At 43.3% G+C, this 13,650-nt stretch overlaps 1 protein-coding gene across 3 annotated transcripts; it reads right to left on the minus strand.

The window, feature by feature from the left end:
• Positions 1-3,805: 3,805 nt before the first annotated feature.
• ATP5F1C (ATP synthase F1 subunit gamma) lies at positions 3,806-13,563 on the minus strand. Of its 3 annotated transcripts, XM_054056018.1 has the most exons (10): positions 13,440-13,563; positions 10,724-10,758; positions 9,680-9,811; positions 8,602-8,806; positions 8,039-8,182; positions 7,242-7,306; positions 6,525-6,680; positions 5,322-5,418; positions 4,452-4,488; positions 3,806-3,942 (listed from the first exon to the last, which is right to left on the minus strand). In XM_054056018.1, exons 1-9 carry the CDS (start codon positions 13,484-13,486, stop codon positions 4,482-4,484), a joined length of 888 nt encoding a protein of 295 aa, XP_053911993.1. In that variant the 5' UTR covers positions 13,487-13,563; the 3' UTR covers positions 3,806-3,942; positions 4,452-4,481. The 3 variants fall into 3 exon arrangements, with proteins under 3 accessions (XP_053911993.1, XP_009567243.2, XP_053911994.1); XM_009568948.2 differs by lacking the exon at positions 4,452-4,488; XM_054056019.1 differs by lacking the exons at positions 3,806-3,942; positions 4,452-4,488 and having other exon boundaries at positions 5,318-5,418.
• Positions 13,564-13,650: the final 87 nt, after the last annotated feature.

Consider the following 13,650-nt stretch of genomic DNA (forward strand, 5'->3'; position numbering starts at 1 on the left):
ACTGCCTGTCAAAGGGACACCACACATCTCTGCCAACTTGCTGTGCTCAGGGGGCATTGCAGGCGTTGAGAAGGGGCCAAAGTAACACCACAGTCATTTCCAGGAAGGGTTCTCTCTCCCACGCCAAGAACAACCTCGGTGTCATTGGACTTCACAGAGAATGGAGGACAAAGCCATACCTGGTCCTGCCTTCACAGTTTCATCAACACTTTCTGACTCTGTCCTCATAGGTGCCAGTTCATGTTTGCTGCTTGGATTCCCTGGATGAGCTCTGACACCTGGGCTTTGAGGGGGATGACGCAGCCCCAGCACCAGCTGGGTGGAAACAAAGAGAGAGGTACCCATGCCCTTCTGCTCTGGCTGGTGGATTTTGCTTGCACACTGCCCAGCTGGAGCAGACCCGCATCACCCTCAGAGTCATCCCAGCTGCTCCATGAGCAAATGCCAACCACATCTTCCCTGGTGGGGACCTAGCATGTGAACTTCCAATTGAGGAGCACCTTATGCAAGGCAACGTGTATTGTCCAAGAAGGACACGAGGGACAGCATGTTCCATACTATAAAAACCCTCCAGATTCTACATACAACTATCCATTCTTGGCAGAGGTGCTGAACCAACTGCCTTGGTACAAGAAGGGAGGACCCACTGCTTCTCTTTGGCCAGTGCAAGTTCTTGTATGCAGCACACAACACAATACCCTTATAATCCTTGCTCAAAGATGACTACCTTACAGTTTCCACAAGGTTAATATCTCCAGATCACCTACATCAAAAATTCCTTTCTTCTCCTGCAGATGAACCCTCTCCAGACTGATGCAAACACCCCCTTTCTGTCAGTCATAACCAGGGTTTTGAAACCAGCTTTTCCGAACTATTTTTCTAAATATTTAAATAGCCTCTATCATTTTGAGCCCCCAAGATGTTTTAAGTCTAATGGGGTTGAGTTCCTTTCAGAAGGGAAAATACAAGTGCCAGGTGCAACAGGGGCAAGAAATTGTATGGCTGATCTGCAGGAGTTAGCAGAGCATGGAAATGCAGGTGCAACTCTCTTAGCATATGAAGTGTTTCACAGGCAATGCCATCTTTTCTTCACAGGTAAAGGCTTACTTGGTACCGTCAGCAATCACTGATGATGTAGTGTGAACATTGCCATTTTTGAATTCGTAATTAAATTGCTGATTTGTTTATAGGAAATCTTGTTAAAACACTTTGAATCACTTTGCTAATCAACTAATGACTGCGTGTTAATAGAAATTATGTATTTCAGGTGATCAACCTCAATAAATTCAAAATTGCTGCTAAATCAAAGTATCATAAAATTCCATCCGCAACAAATGGGCGTAGTCGGCAGGATCCTACATAAGATTCACAGCAAATTAGCACTTTTACAACATCACTTTTGCTAATATCTTTGGTGTTGATTTTTTTAAGTGATTCTATGAGGCCTTCATCCACATGGGATGACAGCAGCGGCTGAGCCCATCAGCTGCAGACTCCACATTGCAAGGTGGTGGCAGCAGGCCAGACAGCCACAAAAACCCAGACACAGGAGGAAAGCTTTGGCCTTATGCGTGTGCACCTTGATGCACATGCCATCAGGTCAGGAACATGGTGGGAACTGCATTAGGACAGCAGTAGCATTAACAGGGATGTAATTTCACATGGGAGAGAACAGAGTGGACAAATTACCAGAGGAAAAGGGCAACATAAATCATCAGGATTACTTGAAAAAAAAAAAAGTAAGTTGTTTAAGTGACGGGGCTAGCTCTCAGCTTTAACAGAGCACATAATCTACTGTCTCTTCAGACATGCACATTCAAAGTAGTGTTTCCCACACGTAGGTAGGAAAGAGGGGAAAAAAACCCCATGGTTCAAAAGAGGTTCTAAACAAAACCAGAATTATGCTTAAAGAATTCCAGGCTAAAGGTCGTGAACTGGGAATTGCACAGATCAGGGACTTCTACACTGCTGCAACATCTAGTGGCTGGTTTTAATTTCCACATTTTAGTACTCCTGGAATTCACCCATTCTCTCCAATCTTGCTCCAGTTGTGTCAATAACAGCATTAGAACCATAGCTCCTTACAAGTAATTAGAAGTATATTTTATATACATAACAAATCAGCTCCGAGACAGTCCCTCTCTTGTTTCCCTGAATCCCACTTCAGGTGGCGACACTACTTCCCTTCTTATCATCATAGAATCATCATCATAGAATCACTACATTTATCCACACATACATCTCACGTCCACACAAAGGCAGCCAACAAAGCTGCAGGGTATCAACAATCCATCACTTCACTAAACCAACAAGCAGCCCCTAAGCAAACCTATTAGCTCAAGCTCAGCCTTACTGTGTGTGTTCCAGATTGGCTGATGTGGGCCCAGCTTACCCCAACAGCATCCTGAGCACCTGGGGGGCTGCCAACGCCTACCCCACTCTCATGCTTACTGACTGCTCTGATGCTCAAGGCCACTTCCATTCCCTCCAGATCGTTTCTGCAAACCCTCTTATTTCCATCACCTATGTCACTGAGCCTTCATTCTGTACCAAACCTAAAGGGGCAGGTTTCTACTTCTGTGGTTGTTCTGCACCACTGTTTCTTTCTTACACTTCTGCCATACCCCGTTTTACATTTTTCCTTCACATTCTAAATGAACACTGAAAAAGCTCATGCAACCAGACCAGTTCATTTTAGAACATTAACATCTAGAAACAGCAGTAACACGGTTATAGAACCCTAGAATGGTTTGGGTTGGAAGGAACTTGATGATCAGCCAGTTCCAACCTCTATGCCGTGGGCAGGGACACCTTCCACTGGATCAGGTTGCTCAGACCCCCATCCAACCTGGCCTTGAACACCTCCAGGGATGGGGCATCCATGACTTTACTGGGCAACCTGGACCAGTGCCTCACCACCCTCACAGAAAAATAAATTCTTCCTAATATCTAATCTAAATCTGACTTCTTTCAGCTTAAAACCATTACGCCTTATCCTATCCCTGCACTCCCTGATAAAGAGCCCCTCCCCAGCTTTTCTGTAAGCCCACTTTAAGTACTGGAAGGCTTCAATAAGGTCTACCCAGAGCCTTCTCTTGGCTAAACAAGCCCAGCTTTCTCAGCTTGTCCTTGCATAGGTGCTCCAGCCCTCCGATCATCTTTGTGGCCCTCCTCTGCTCTAACAAATTCATGTCCTTTCTGTGCTGAGGACTCCATAGCTGAATGCAGGGTGCTCCAGATGGTCTCACGAGAGCAGAGTAGAGGGGGAGAATCTTGTCCCTCAACCTGCTTGTCACACTTCTGAAGCAGACTACAACAACATAGGCTTTCTGGGCTGCAAGTGCATGCTGCCAGCTCACATTGAGCTGCTCATCCACCAACATCCCTGAGTCCTTCTCATGGCTGCTCTCAATCCATTCTCCACTGAGCCTGTATTTGTGCGTGGGATAGCCCCGACCCAGGTGCAGGACCTTGCACTTGGTCTTGTTGAACTCTGTGAGGTTCAATATGGTATTCAAATAAGATAGACATCAGTGTTATGACTGCACGATGCAGAAAAGTTACACCAGTCTCCTTCAGCACACAATATAACATATATATGAAACCATCCGCTTCCAAACACAAGGTGAAGACAGGCAATCTCTTCCACTCCTCAAAAGAAACGCCTGCTTGTATGTTTTTGCATTCCAGATACATTACAAATGTAGAGCATGGCTTTTAAAAAGATGATGTTGCAAAGCATACACAAGTCAAACCCAGGTATTTAGTCACCAAGAGCATTTGCTCCACAGACAACCAAGAGCAGTTGTTTCATGTAGGTGGTTTATTGTAAGAATTTACAGATTTCTGTGGCTTTACCACTTCTTCACAAAATAACAGAGCAGTCTTGTTAACACAGACACAGGCAGGTTAAACCATATGCTCAGAAGAGCTCTTCTTCACCTGTAAAGAAAATCAAAGCAAATTAAAACCCTTTTAATGAGCAGTATTATTCAAATCGGAAGAAAAAAGTTTTAAATAAAAAAATAAATTAATATTCCTCTTCCCCCCACTTCTTTATCAAGTCTTTTTCCTTCAAGTTTTAAATTATGAATATGCTTATTTTGCTACAGAAACCTCCTTAGGTACGATGTCTTACATGCAGCTCTTTTAAAGTCATTGCATAAGGTCAGGGCACTATAAAAAAATTAAAATAGTAACCGCAAATGAATCCAGTAACACAGAACAAAGGCCAATGTGGCTGTGTGCTATCCTGGACGTATTGTGCTTAAAATTATTGACACTGAAGACCTTTTTTTTCAGACAGTTTCAAACGAGCAATGGGCTGTACCCCATCTCTTTTGGAAGAGCAGTTTGTCCGACCCACAACAGAGTTCCGACTCCCTCATTTGACTTTAAGACTCAGTCAATTAATTTTAAAACACAATCTAGTTTCTATTATATAACTTTACCTCTTGGATTGGCTGAACCGCTTTTTCCGATTAATCCCTGGTTATGGTATTATGAGAAAAAACAGAACAAGCAGGTTAGGAAGCAACTCATGCAAATTCAGGCAAAACAATGCATGTATTTTTGACCACAAATGTATTGTGAGGAGCACAATACAGCACATAACTGCTATACCATTGGTATTCCAGGCATTTGTAAACACACAGGATACTGACGCATGTATTTGTATCCAAGTAGAGCACAGATTCTCAGTTGTTAGATGCAAAATACATTAACTGCATGTGGTTACAAACTGTGGTCTAAGCCCACACATTTGTAACCTGCTCTGCACACCTTCACAAAACTGCTTTTGCAGGGAAATAAGCAAAACACTGAACTTCATACAATTGGTATCAACAGACTAGAAGCTCTCCTTCCTACCCCACCCCCAAACTCTCAGCTCCTGAACATCAATACAGGCTGATCAAACAAAAGCAGTTCAGTCACTGGAGTTGCTCTCCCCCATCCAACACTACTGAGCTCTTTGAGCAGACAAAGTAGGAAGAGTCCAGGTAGAAAGGAGGAGTGGGGAAATCCACTCAAAAGCCAAAAAGGAAGAAAAATACCCACCGCCCGTTCACAATGCGCGTTGAGGCTAAAGATCTATTTTACCAGCTTTTTAACTTCATCTAGCCACAAAAGACTGCCAAACTTCACACTTGTTAGTAGAACTGCGCAAGCTTAAAAACCTGGGCGTCATGCCACGGACTGCCTTCCCTTTGGTTTTAGGACCTATGTGCCCTAACCTTCCTTGTTAACCTGACAGAGGCAGGACACAGAAGCATTACACAACCTCGCAACAACTCCTATTCCATATTTGTTCAGGTACTCACAGAGCAGCAGCACCGGAGATGATCTCAATAAGCTCCTTGGTAATGACGGCTTGACGAGTACGATTGAATGTCAAGGTCAATTTGTCAATCATTTCAGCTAGAAAAAATTAAGATGGGAATTTAAACATATAATAAGTATTCAAATACAGATCAAAAGAAGCTGTGTGAACAGAATGTCAAATAGTCTTGTAAATCCACACAAATGATCAAGGGGCTGACTGCAGTTTTTGTGGTTTTCCCCTACAGATAACTTCTCAGAGACAATCCTGACATTCAATAATTTGGCTTGAGGCATCTGAGTTAAAACACCTGACGAACAGTTGACAGACCAGTAAATACCATGGTATGACGTAGCTTGTGTTAAAACACAAGCATGCATTATTTGCTTTTAAATTAGTTTTCATTCTCAATTAACTACACTGGTATTTCCTTTGAGTTCCTGTTGTTCTGGCAAAGGGAGACAGATTGCTTTGAAATATTTTTTTTTTTCATTTTTTAAACACAGAAGGTATCACCTCTTTCTTTCAAGACAAGGCGGTCAGCAGAGCCACACCTACAGCTCCAGGTGGCCCAACTGCACATCGGCCTCACTCAGTCATCAGTATCTTTTATGCAACACTGTCTTCTGAGGACTGAAGTCTTGTCACCATGCCACATAACAATGATGAGCTCATTATCCCACTAATACCAATCGCATACTTCACACTGTGCTCAGTTTGGACACCTTCCAGGGAATACTTGTCTATTCTCAACTTGCTGCATGACAGCTGGTGAAGTATTTAACCACTGTTTCAGTTTCCCCGCTTTTAAATTGGCCCAGTACTAATTACACTGGGCTCACAAGTAGGTACAAGTTTATAAAAACTCTGGAAATCCTCAGACCTGACACACGAGAAGAGCTTGAGGAATATTTGCCTATTACAAGATTAGTTTAGTATTTCGTATTCTTATTGAAGTATCTGTGATTTCACTTTCAGTTACTCAGTCTTGTTTCTCATATACATGATTGCAATCCCTCTTTATCAGCGACTAAATAAGGTTTGCAGGTCCAGAAAAGAATCCTGGAAGAAATGGCTCAACAAAACAAAATTAAAATGGAATTAAGAGAGAAATTAGCTCATTCTTCATAACTTTGGGAACAGAATTATGCAAAGGGAAGTCAGTACTTTCATGCTAAGCTGCTGAAGTCCAGTGTAGACTTACAAGCATTTTTGCTAGCATTGTCCATAGCGGTCATCCTAGCGCTCTGCTCGCTCGTGGTGGACTCCTTCAGTGAGTAGTACAGAATATTTGCCAGTGTAAATTCCTGGTAGTTTCTTAGCACATCAGCATCAACATCATCATAGATACTCAGGCTTTCTGTAAAATACGAAAAAGTGGACTTAAGAGAAATACAAGACGTATCACTTCTAGCAAAACAATACAATGCCATGTGAAAGATTACTAGGCGAGCCTATTTCTCTACTTAAGGCACTGAAGAGGGATTTTCTCTATGTCCTAGGCGTACTTTCATAACAAAATTTTAAATAGCTGAGAGATTAAGTATTTTTTGTCTGTTTTAATTCAATTTGACACTAGGGAAGTCAGATTCTGACCAAGGCCAAATATATAATTGCTGTATTATGTTTAGTCTTTCCATGCATTGCTGCAGAATCCTTACGAGTAATGCAAAATTACTCGGCGCCCAAGCTGGTCAGTGCTGTACCACCAGAACTTGCAGAGTTTTGCATATACTTAGTTCTTACTTAAGAATATCTAAACAAAATTAGAACAACTTTTCTTCCTAACGTCCTTGCCCCACAGCACCTTGGACTGACATATTAAAACATAATAAGATGTTTTAATACCATATTCTTGTGTTCAGATTACTTCTGTGATATATTACTCCACTCAACCAATGGTTTCTACTTCACTACTTACCAGCACCAGCAACTGTTTCAAGGGAGAAGATCGGTTTTTCATCGGTCTTGTAGGAAATGACAGACCTGCATAAAAATAGTGTAACAACGTTAGAATCGTAGAATTATTAAGGTTGGAAAAGACCTCTAAGGTTATCCAGTCCAACTGCCAGCCCAACACCACTGTGCCTACTAAACCATGTCCCAGAGTGCATGCCTACATGTGTTTTTAACACCTCCAGGGAAGGTGACTTCCACTTCCATCACTTCCCTAGGCAGCCTCTTCCAATGCTTCACCACTCTTTCAGTAAAGATTTTTTTCCTAATATCGAAACTGAACCTCCCCTGCCACAACTTGAGAACATTTCCTCCTGTCTTATCACATCACTTGTTGCTTGGCAGAAGAGACCAAAACTTGCCTCGCTACAACCTCCTTTCAGGTAGTTGTAGGGAACGAGAAGGTCTCCCCTCAAATTGAAGAGGGTTTAAAATCAAATTAGAACAGACAACTTCTGGCCTTCCAAATACACAAAGTTTTCCTGTAATCCCAATGAAGAGATCTCAGATACCACGTGGATATAATAAGGTACTGACTAAATACAACAGCACTCACTGTAGAGGTAAAAAGAGAATTCCAATCACAGCTATTAAAAAACACCCAACGGCTCTTTACACACAATAAAACACACTCACTTCTCAAGAAATAAAGTAAATGTGACAGTTCATCATAATCAGTTTTCATATAACCTCATCAGGCCAACGTGCTGTTTGAAGCCTTCTACCCTCTATTTTTCCAGTGCAGTTTCATCTCAATCTTACCTGAATCGATTGTAGATGACAGATCCTTCATCAAATTCATACCCAGAGTTTAACAGCTCTGAGGCAATAATAGAAGCATCTCCAAAGCTCGGAGGTCTCCGTCCCACTTCTTTGAATGTCAGCAGGAAGTAATTGCCATGTGTCCTGCAGTAATAGCGAATCTGTGTTAGAACCAAGAGGACGCTCCAACATACAACGATGTGACAAGCAAGGCTGACTTATGATTCTGAATTAAGACTCTGAGAGAAATTTTGCTTATTTTTTCAGTTAAATTATTATGATAGCTTCAATAATAAAGACATGTGTAACAGCACTTGTGTTGCTAGCTTTCAGATTTTTATTTCTTAAATATAGTGGAGCTCTGCAGCAGTTTCATGAACATCCAGACGATCAACCACCACTTTTAGCATAACTGCAGATTTTTTGTTTCACAGGAACTTGAATTTAGCACAGTTCCATTAAATGCCATGGCCTGTGAACACTACACAGCTTTCTGAGCCGTCCTGAAGTTTCTACCACAGAAACCAAACAAAGCCACCAAACCAAACTTTTCTCCTATTTACCTCTGAAGGAGGCCTCTGATCTTGTCACCTACTCCAACCACCATAACTTCCTTCCCTGCATTTGTGAGGTTGGTAATCTCATTCTTCAAGGTTTTAGCAATAGATGTGTGGATAGCACCACAAAGACCTCGGTCAGAAGACACACCGATAAGGAGGTGCTTCTTCTTGTCCTCAGGTGCCTTTATTTCTGCCTTCTCATAGAGAGCTAAAAAAAGAAAAGGGTAAGTACCAGAAAAGGGTGCCAGAAAGCAAATAGGTCATATGAAAACACCTGACTTATTCAAGCCAAAATAGTTTCTCAAGGGCTTCCAAATCACAGACAGATTAATTTTATCTCACTCACTTTCAAGTTTGCATGTCATCTGACCACAGGGGACAAAGAAACCATCAAAAGCCAGCCATATCTCTGCATCAGATATCAAACAATAAGTGTCCCAGAATCACAGAATGATTTGGGTTGGAAGTGACCTTAAAGATCACCCAGTTCCAACCCCCACCTGCCACAGGCAGGGACACCTCCCACTATATCAGCTTGCTCAAAAAGCATCATCCGACCCGGCCATGAACACCTCCAGGTATAGAGCATCCACAACTTCTCTGAGCAACCTGTTCCAGTGCCACGCCACCCTCACAGAAAAACATTTCTTCCTAATAGCTAACATAAATCTACCCTAGTCATGACTTCATTAAGTTCAATGTGCAAGTTCAGTGTCACAGGTGCATGTGCAGCCCAAAGGTCCGCAAGGAGGTTAGGCAGCAACTGTAGATGCTACATAGTTTGGATACAATTCCACTGACAGACAGAAGCAGGGCAAAAATTCTGAGTTATGGGGCTTTTATGAGTAACAAAAACAACCACACAAAGTTCAAAAAGTAATCAGAAGTCATAATGAATTTCACATTAGAACTCTGAAAAATCACTTTCCAAAAAGTACTGATAAGGAATACTTGGAGTGGCCCAGAGATGCAGCTTCTTTTGGGAAAAAAACCTATCAAAAGGTTAAAAAAGCCTAAGTACTTTATCACCATCATGAAAGCCTTCCTTTTCTGTCCCCACATCACACGAGTCTTGCCTCACCCAGTGCTCCTGTTCCATAGACCCTTGCAGGCTTCAGCTCCCTCTCAGCTCTTGCATATTTCGCTGCAGAAACCATCTTCATGGACTTGGTAATTTTCTGGATGTTCTTGATGGACTTCAAGCGCCTGGTAACTACAAGGGTAATGGTTGAAGGTCATGGACTGTACCAGACATAATGACATCAAAAAAAAGCAGTGAAATGCTAGCAACCACCATCTCAAAATGTCTTAGCAAGCTCCTCAAAGAAAACAAACAATGTACAAATAAACCTCATAAAACATATGTCCTTAGTACTCACAGTAAGAAAGCAGTAGCAATCTGACCCAAATAAACCTTTACAACAGGTATGTTTTTTCTCCCAGACATAACATTTATCTAAAAGTTAGCCCAACATAAGATCTACCTACTACTCTTTCCTCCCATTTCCATGTGTTTCACAAATTTGAGGTGTGTTTCAGGTATATTTGAGTATAATCTTTTCCTAGATGACAAGGGGAGGTAAAATAAAAGACCCCATGCCATAAAGATTGTGGTGAGATGTTTAGATTGTGGTGAAATGAGATTAATAAAAATACTGATGCAAAAAATAAAAAAACAGGTGTCCTATAGACAAGTGCAATTTCAAGACAACATCCCTGAATAAGAACCTATCAGGAATGGCTTTTGCTTATCAAAGCAAAACCATTCAGTCAAAGTTTTTCCTCCAATGTTGGATAAATGCATAGGGAAATAAACATGACAAAATAAATTCATTCTGAAAGGTGAACAATATATCTGGCCTAGCACATAAAGTCATTTTTTAACTGTGTTTGAGTAAAACCATGTATGTTTGCTGGAACGACATCTGAATTACCATCAAAACCAGTTTAAGCAATGCCTTTTCTGAAGGACATGCTTAATATAAGAAGTGCTCGTGGCCGATGTATCAACATGATGGTTTATCACATCTGTTTATCCAACAGAGGCTAACCAAAATTACATTTTAACACATGGCTTCCCTGCAACACCTTCACTCTCTCAAAAGCAAATGAAAGCAGCACTTACTGTCTTTTAGAGTCGCCATATTCCTGACTTGGCCCCTGGAAATGAATGCAGGAGAAATTAGGACAGTTCACTAGTTCTCCTGCAAACCAATACCTGTTCAGGGCAGCTCCCTTCCAGAGAAATGGAAATTTAAGAATTGCTGTTTTGAAAAAGCATCTGTGGTAGGGACAATCCACTCTAAACCATGCCCTGCATGCATGTCCTCCACCCTTTCCCTCACGTCCTCCATCATTTAATCTATTTATCCACTGCCTTGGATAATGGCACAATGTAAAGCCAGTGTCACACAAATTTCAGAACAAATTGCAGAAGGCAAGTGCCTACACCATACCTTGAGAAGGGCAGAGCCTCCTGCACAGCCTGTCACCTCCAAAGCTGTCCTCTTAGGCTTAGGGGAGACCTTATTACCATCTACCAGTACATAAACAGTGTCTACCAAGAGGATGGAGACTCCCTATTTATGAGGAGTCACACTGAAAAGACAAGGGGTAATGGGTATAAGCTGCTCCTGAGGGGATTGTGATTGGATTCCAGAAGAAAAGCCTTCCCTTCTCCAGGCTAAGCCCTATCTCTCTCCGCCCTGTCATCATCTTTGTGGTCCTCCTCTGGACCCACTCCCACAGTTCCATATCCTTTTTATGCTGGGGTTTCCAGAACTGGACACAATACTCCAGATGGGGTCTCACCAGAGCAGGGTAGAGGGGGAGAATCACCTCCCTTGACCTGATCAGACTTCTTTTGATGCAGCCCAGGATACAATTTGCCTTCTGCACTGCGAGCACACATTGCCAGTTCATGTCAAGCCTCTCATCAATAAGCACCCTTAAGTCCTACTCCGCAGGGCTGCTCTCAATCACGTCGTCCAACCATCCTGTACTGAAACTGTGGACTGCCCCGATCCAGGTGTATGACCTTGCAGTTGGCCTTGTTGAACCTCATGAGGTTCTCAGGAGTCCCAACTTCTCCAGCTTGTCCAAGACTCTCTGGACGACAACCCATCCTTCTGATGTGGCAATTGCACCATCCAGCTTGGTATCACCTGCAAACTTGCTGAGGGTGCACTTGATCTTGCTGTCCATGTCATTGATAAAGATATTAAACAGCACTGGTCCCAGTATGGGCCCCTGAGGGACATCATTTGTCACGGATTTCCATCTGGACATTGAACCACTGTTCACTACTCTCTGAACACGACCGTCCAACGTATTCCTTATGCACTGAACAGTCCACCCATCAAATCCATATCTCTCCAATTTAGAGAGAAGAATGTTGTGGGGGACCGTGTCAAAGGCTTTACAGAAGTCCAGACAGATCACATACATGGCTTTTCCCACGTCATAGAGTTTTGGAATGAATGATAGAATGGCTTGGGGTGGAAGAGATCCTAAAAATCATCCAGTTTCAACCACACTACCATGGGCATGGACACCTCCCACTAGATCATGCTGCTCAAGCCACCATCCACCTTGGCCTTGAACACCTCCAGGGAGGGTGCATCCACAGCTTCCCTGGGCAACCTGTGCCAGTGCCTCATAACCCTCATTGTGAAGAATTTCTTCCTGATGTCCAGACTAAATTTTCCCCCTTTCAATTTAAAGCCACTCCCCCTCATCCTATCACTACAAGCCTTTGTGAAAAGTCCCTCCCCAGCTTTCTTGTAGGCCCCTTTCAGGTACTGGAAAGTTGCTATAAGATCTTCTCTACTCGTTTTGGAATTTTAGAAAGCAAGCATCCTTTACCAGGCCTGGGCAACACACGGGAATGATGTCCATCAATTATATGCAGCGAGACAAAAGCTGATTACAGAATAGATTTCCTAATTACATAAGTATGCATAGTCTATCACTTTCCGAAGACTAATTTTAATGTTATTATGAACTTCACAACAGTCAAAACTCTTGCTAACTAGGAGCTGGCTACAGCTCTCTGCTTGACCTTACATTTGAGATAAGAAGACATTCCAAACAGAGGTGACTACAGAAGACACACCTGTTCAGCAAAGATCATACTTAACACAAGACATTATCATTTCTGAAGAATGAACAGTGTCTGCAAAAACACTGTTTGAGAGAAAACAAGCTATCAGAGAAAGAAAACACGCTAGCAAAAGCACATTCTGTTTACCTTTCAATAAACACAACTGCTTAGACGAAGCTAACTCCCTGGAGGTGGCTAAAGTTGGATGGGGCCTTGGGCACCCTGATCTAGTGGAATGTCCCTGCCCACGACAGGGAGCTGGAACTAGATGATCTTTAAGGTCCAAACCAAAGGTCTTTAAGATTCCAACCCAAACTATTATATGATTCTATGAACTCTACTTTAGCTTATACCAAAATCACTCCACTTTTTATAATAGTAACTACGTCTTGTACCACCTTGAGGTCCCTTCCAACCTGGCATTCTGTGAGTCTACGATTCTCTTTGCCCCTGCCATTCACCCCTGCCTGACCGCCCTGCCCTTGCCTTGCCTTCTCGCTCTCGCTTTCCACCCCCTCACCCGTGCCTGACAGAACAGAGCCCCTGGCAGCCTCTTCCCCTCAGCCCCGCGCTCCCGCAGCCACACCAGAGCCCACAGCGCTTCAGGGCAGGGCCTGGCCGTGCAGCGGCCGCTGCTCAGCCACAAAGCGGCACCACCGCTCTCTTCCCCGCCCAACCGGGACGCACCCCTGCCATCCCTACAGGACGTCTCCTATCCTGCGATCTCCCCAGACGTTACCATTGCGGCTGGTAAAGCGCGACGGCGACTGCTCCTCGGGCCAACATGGCGACGCCTCCCCGCAGCCCCGCTGAAGGTCAGAGCTCCCGCCCCGCCAGGAGGCGAGAACTGCTTCCGGCGCGCGGACACTTCTGCCAGGGAATGGGAGGTGCTTCCGGCGCGCTGGAAGGATACTTCCGCCAGCTTATCGGAGGGCCTTCCGGCGCGCGGC

This window comes from Cuculus canorus, chromosome 1 (genome assembly GCF_017976375.1).
Source record: "Cuculus canorus isolate bCucCan1 chromosome 1, bCucCan1.pri, whole genome shotgun sequence".
Classification (NCBI taxonomy): Eukaryota; Metazoa; Chordata; class Aves; order Cuculiformes; family Cuculidae; genus Cuculus; species Cuculus canorus.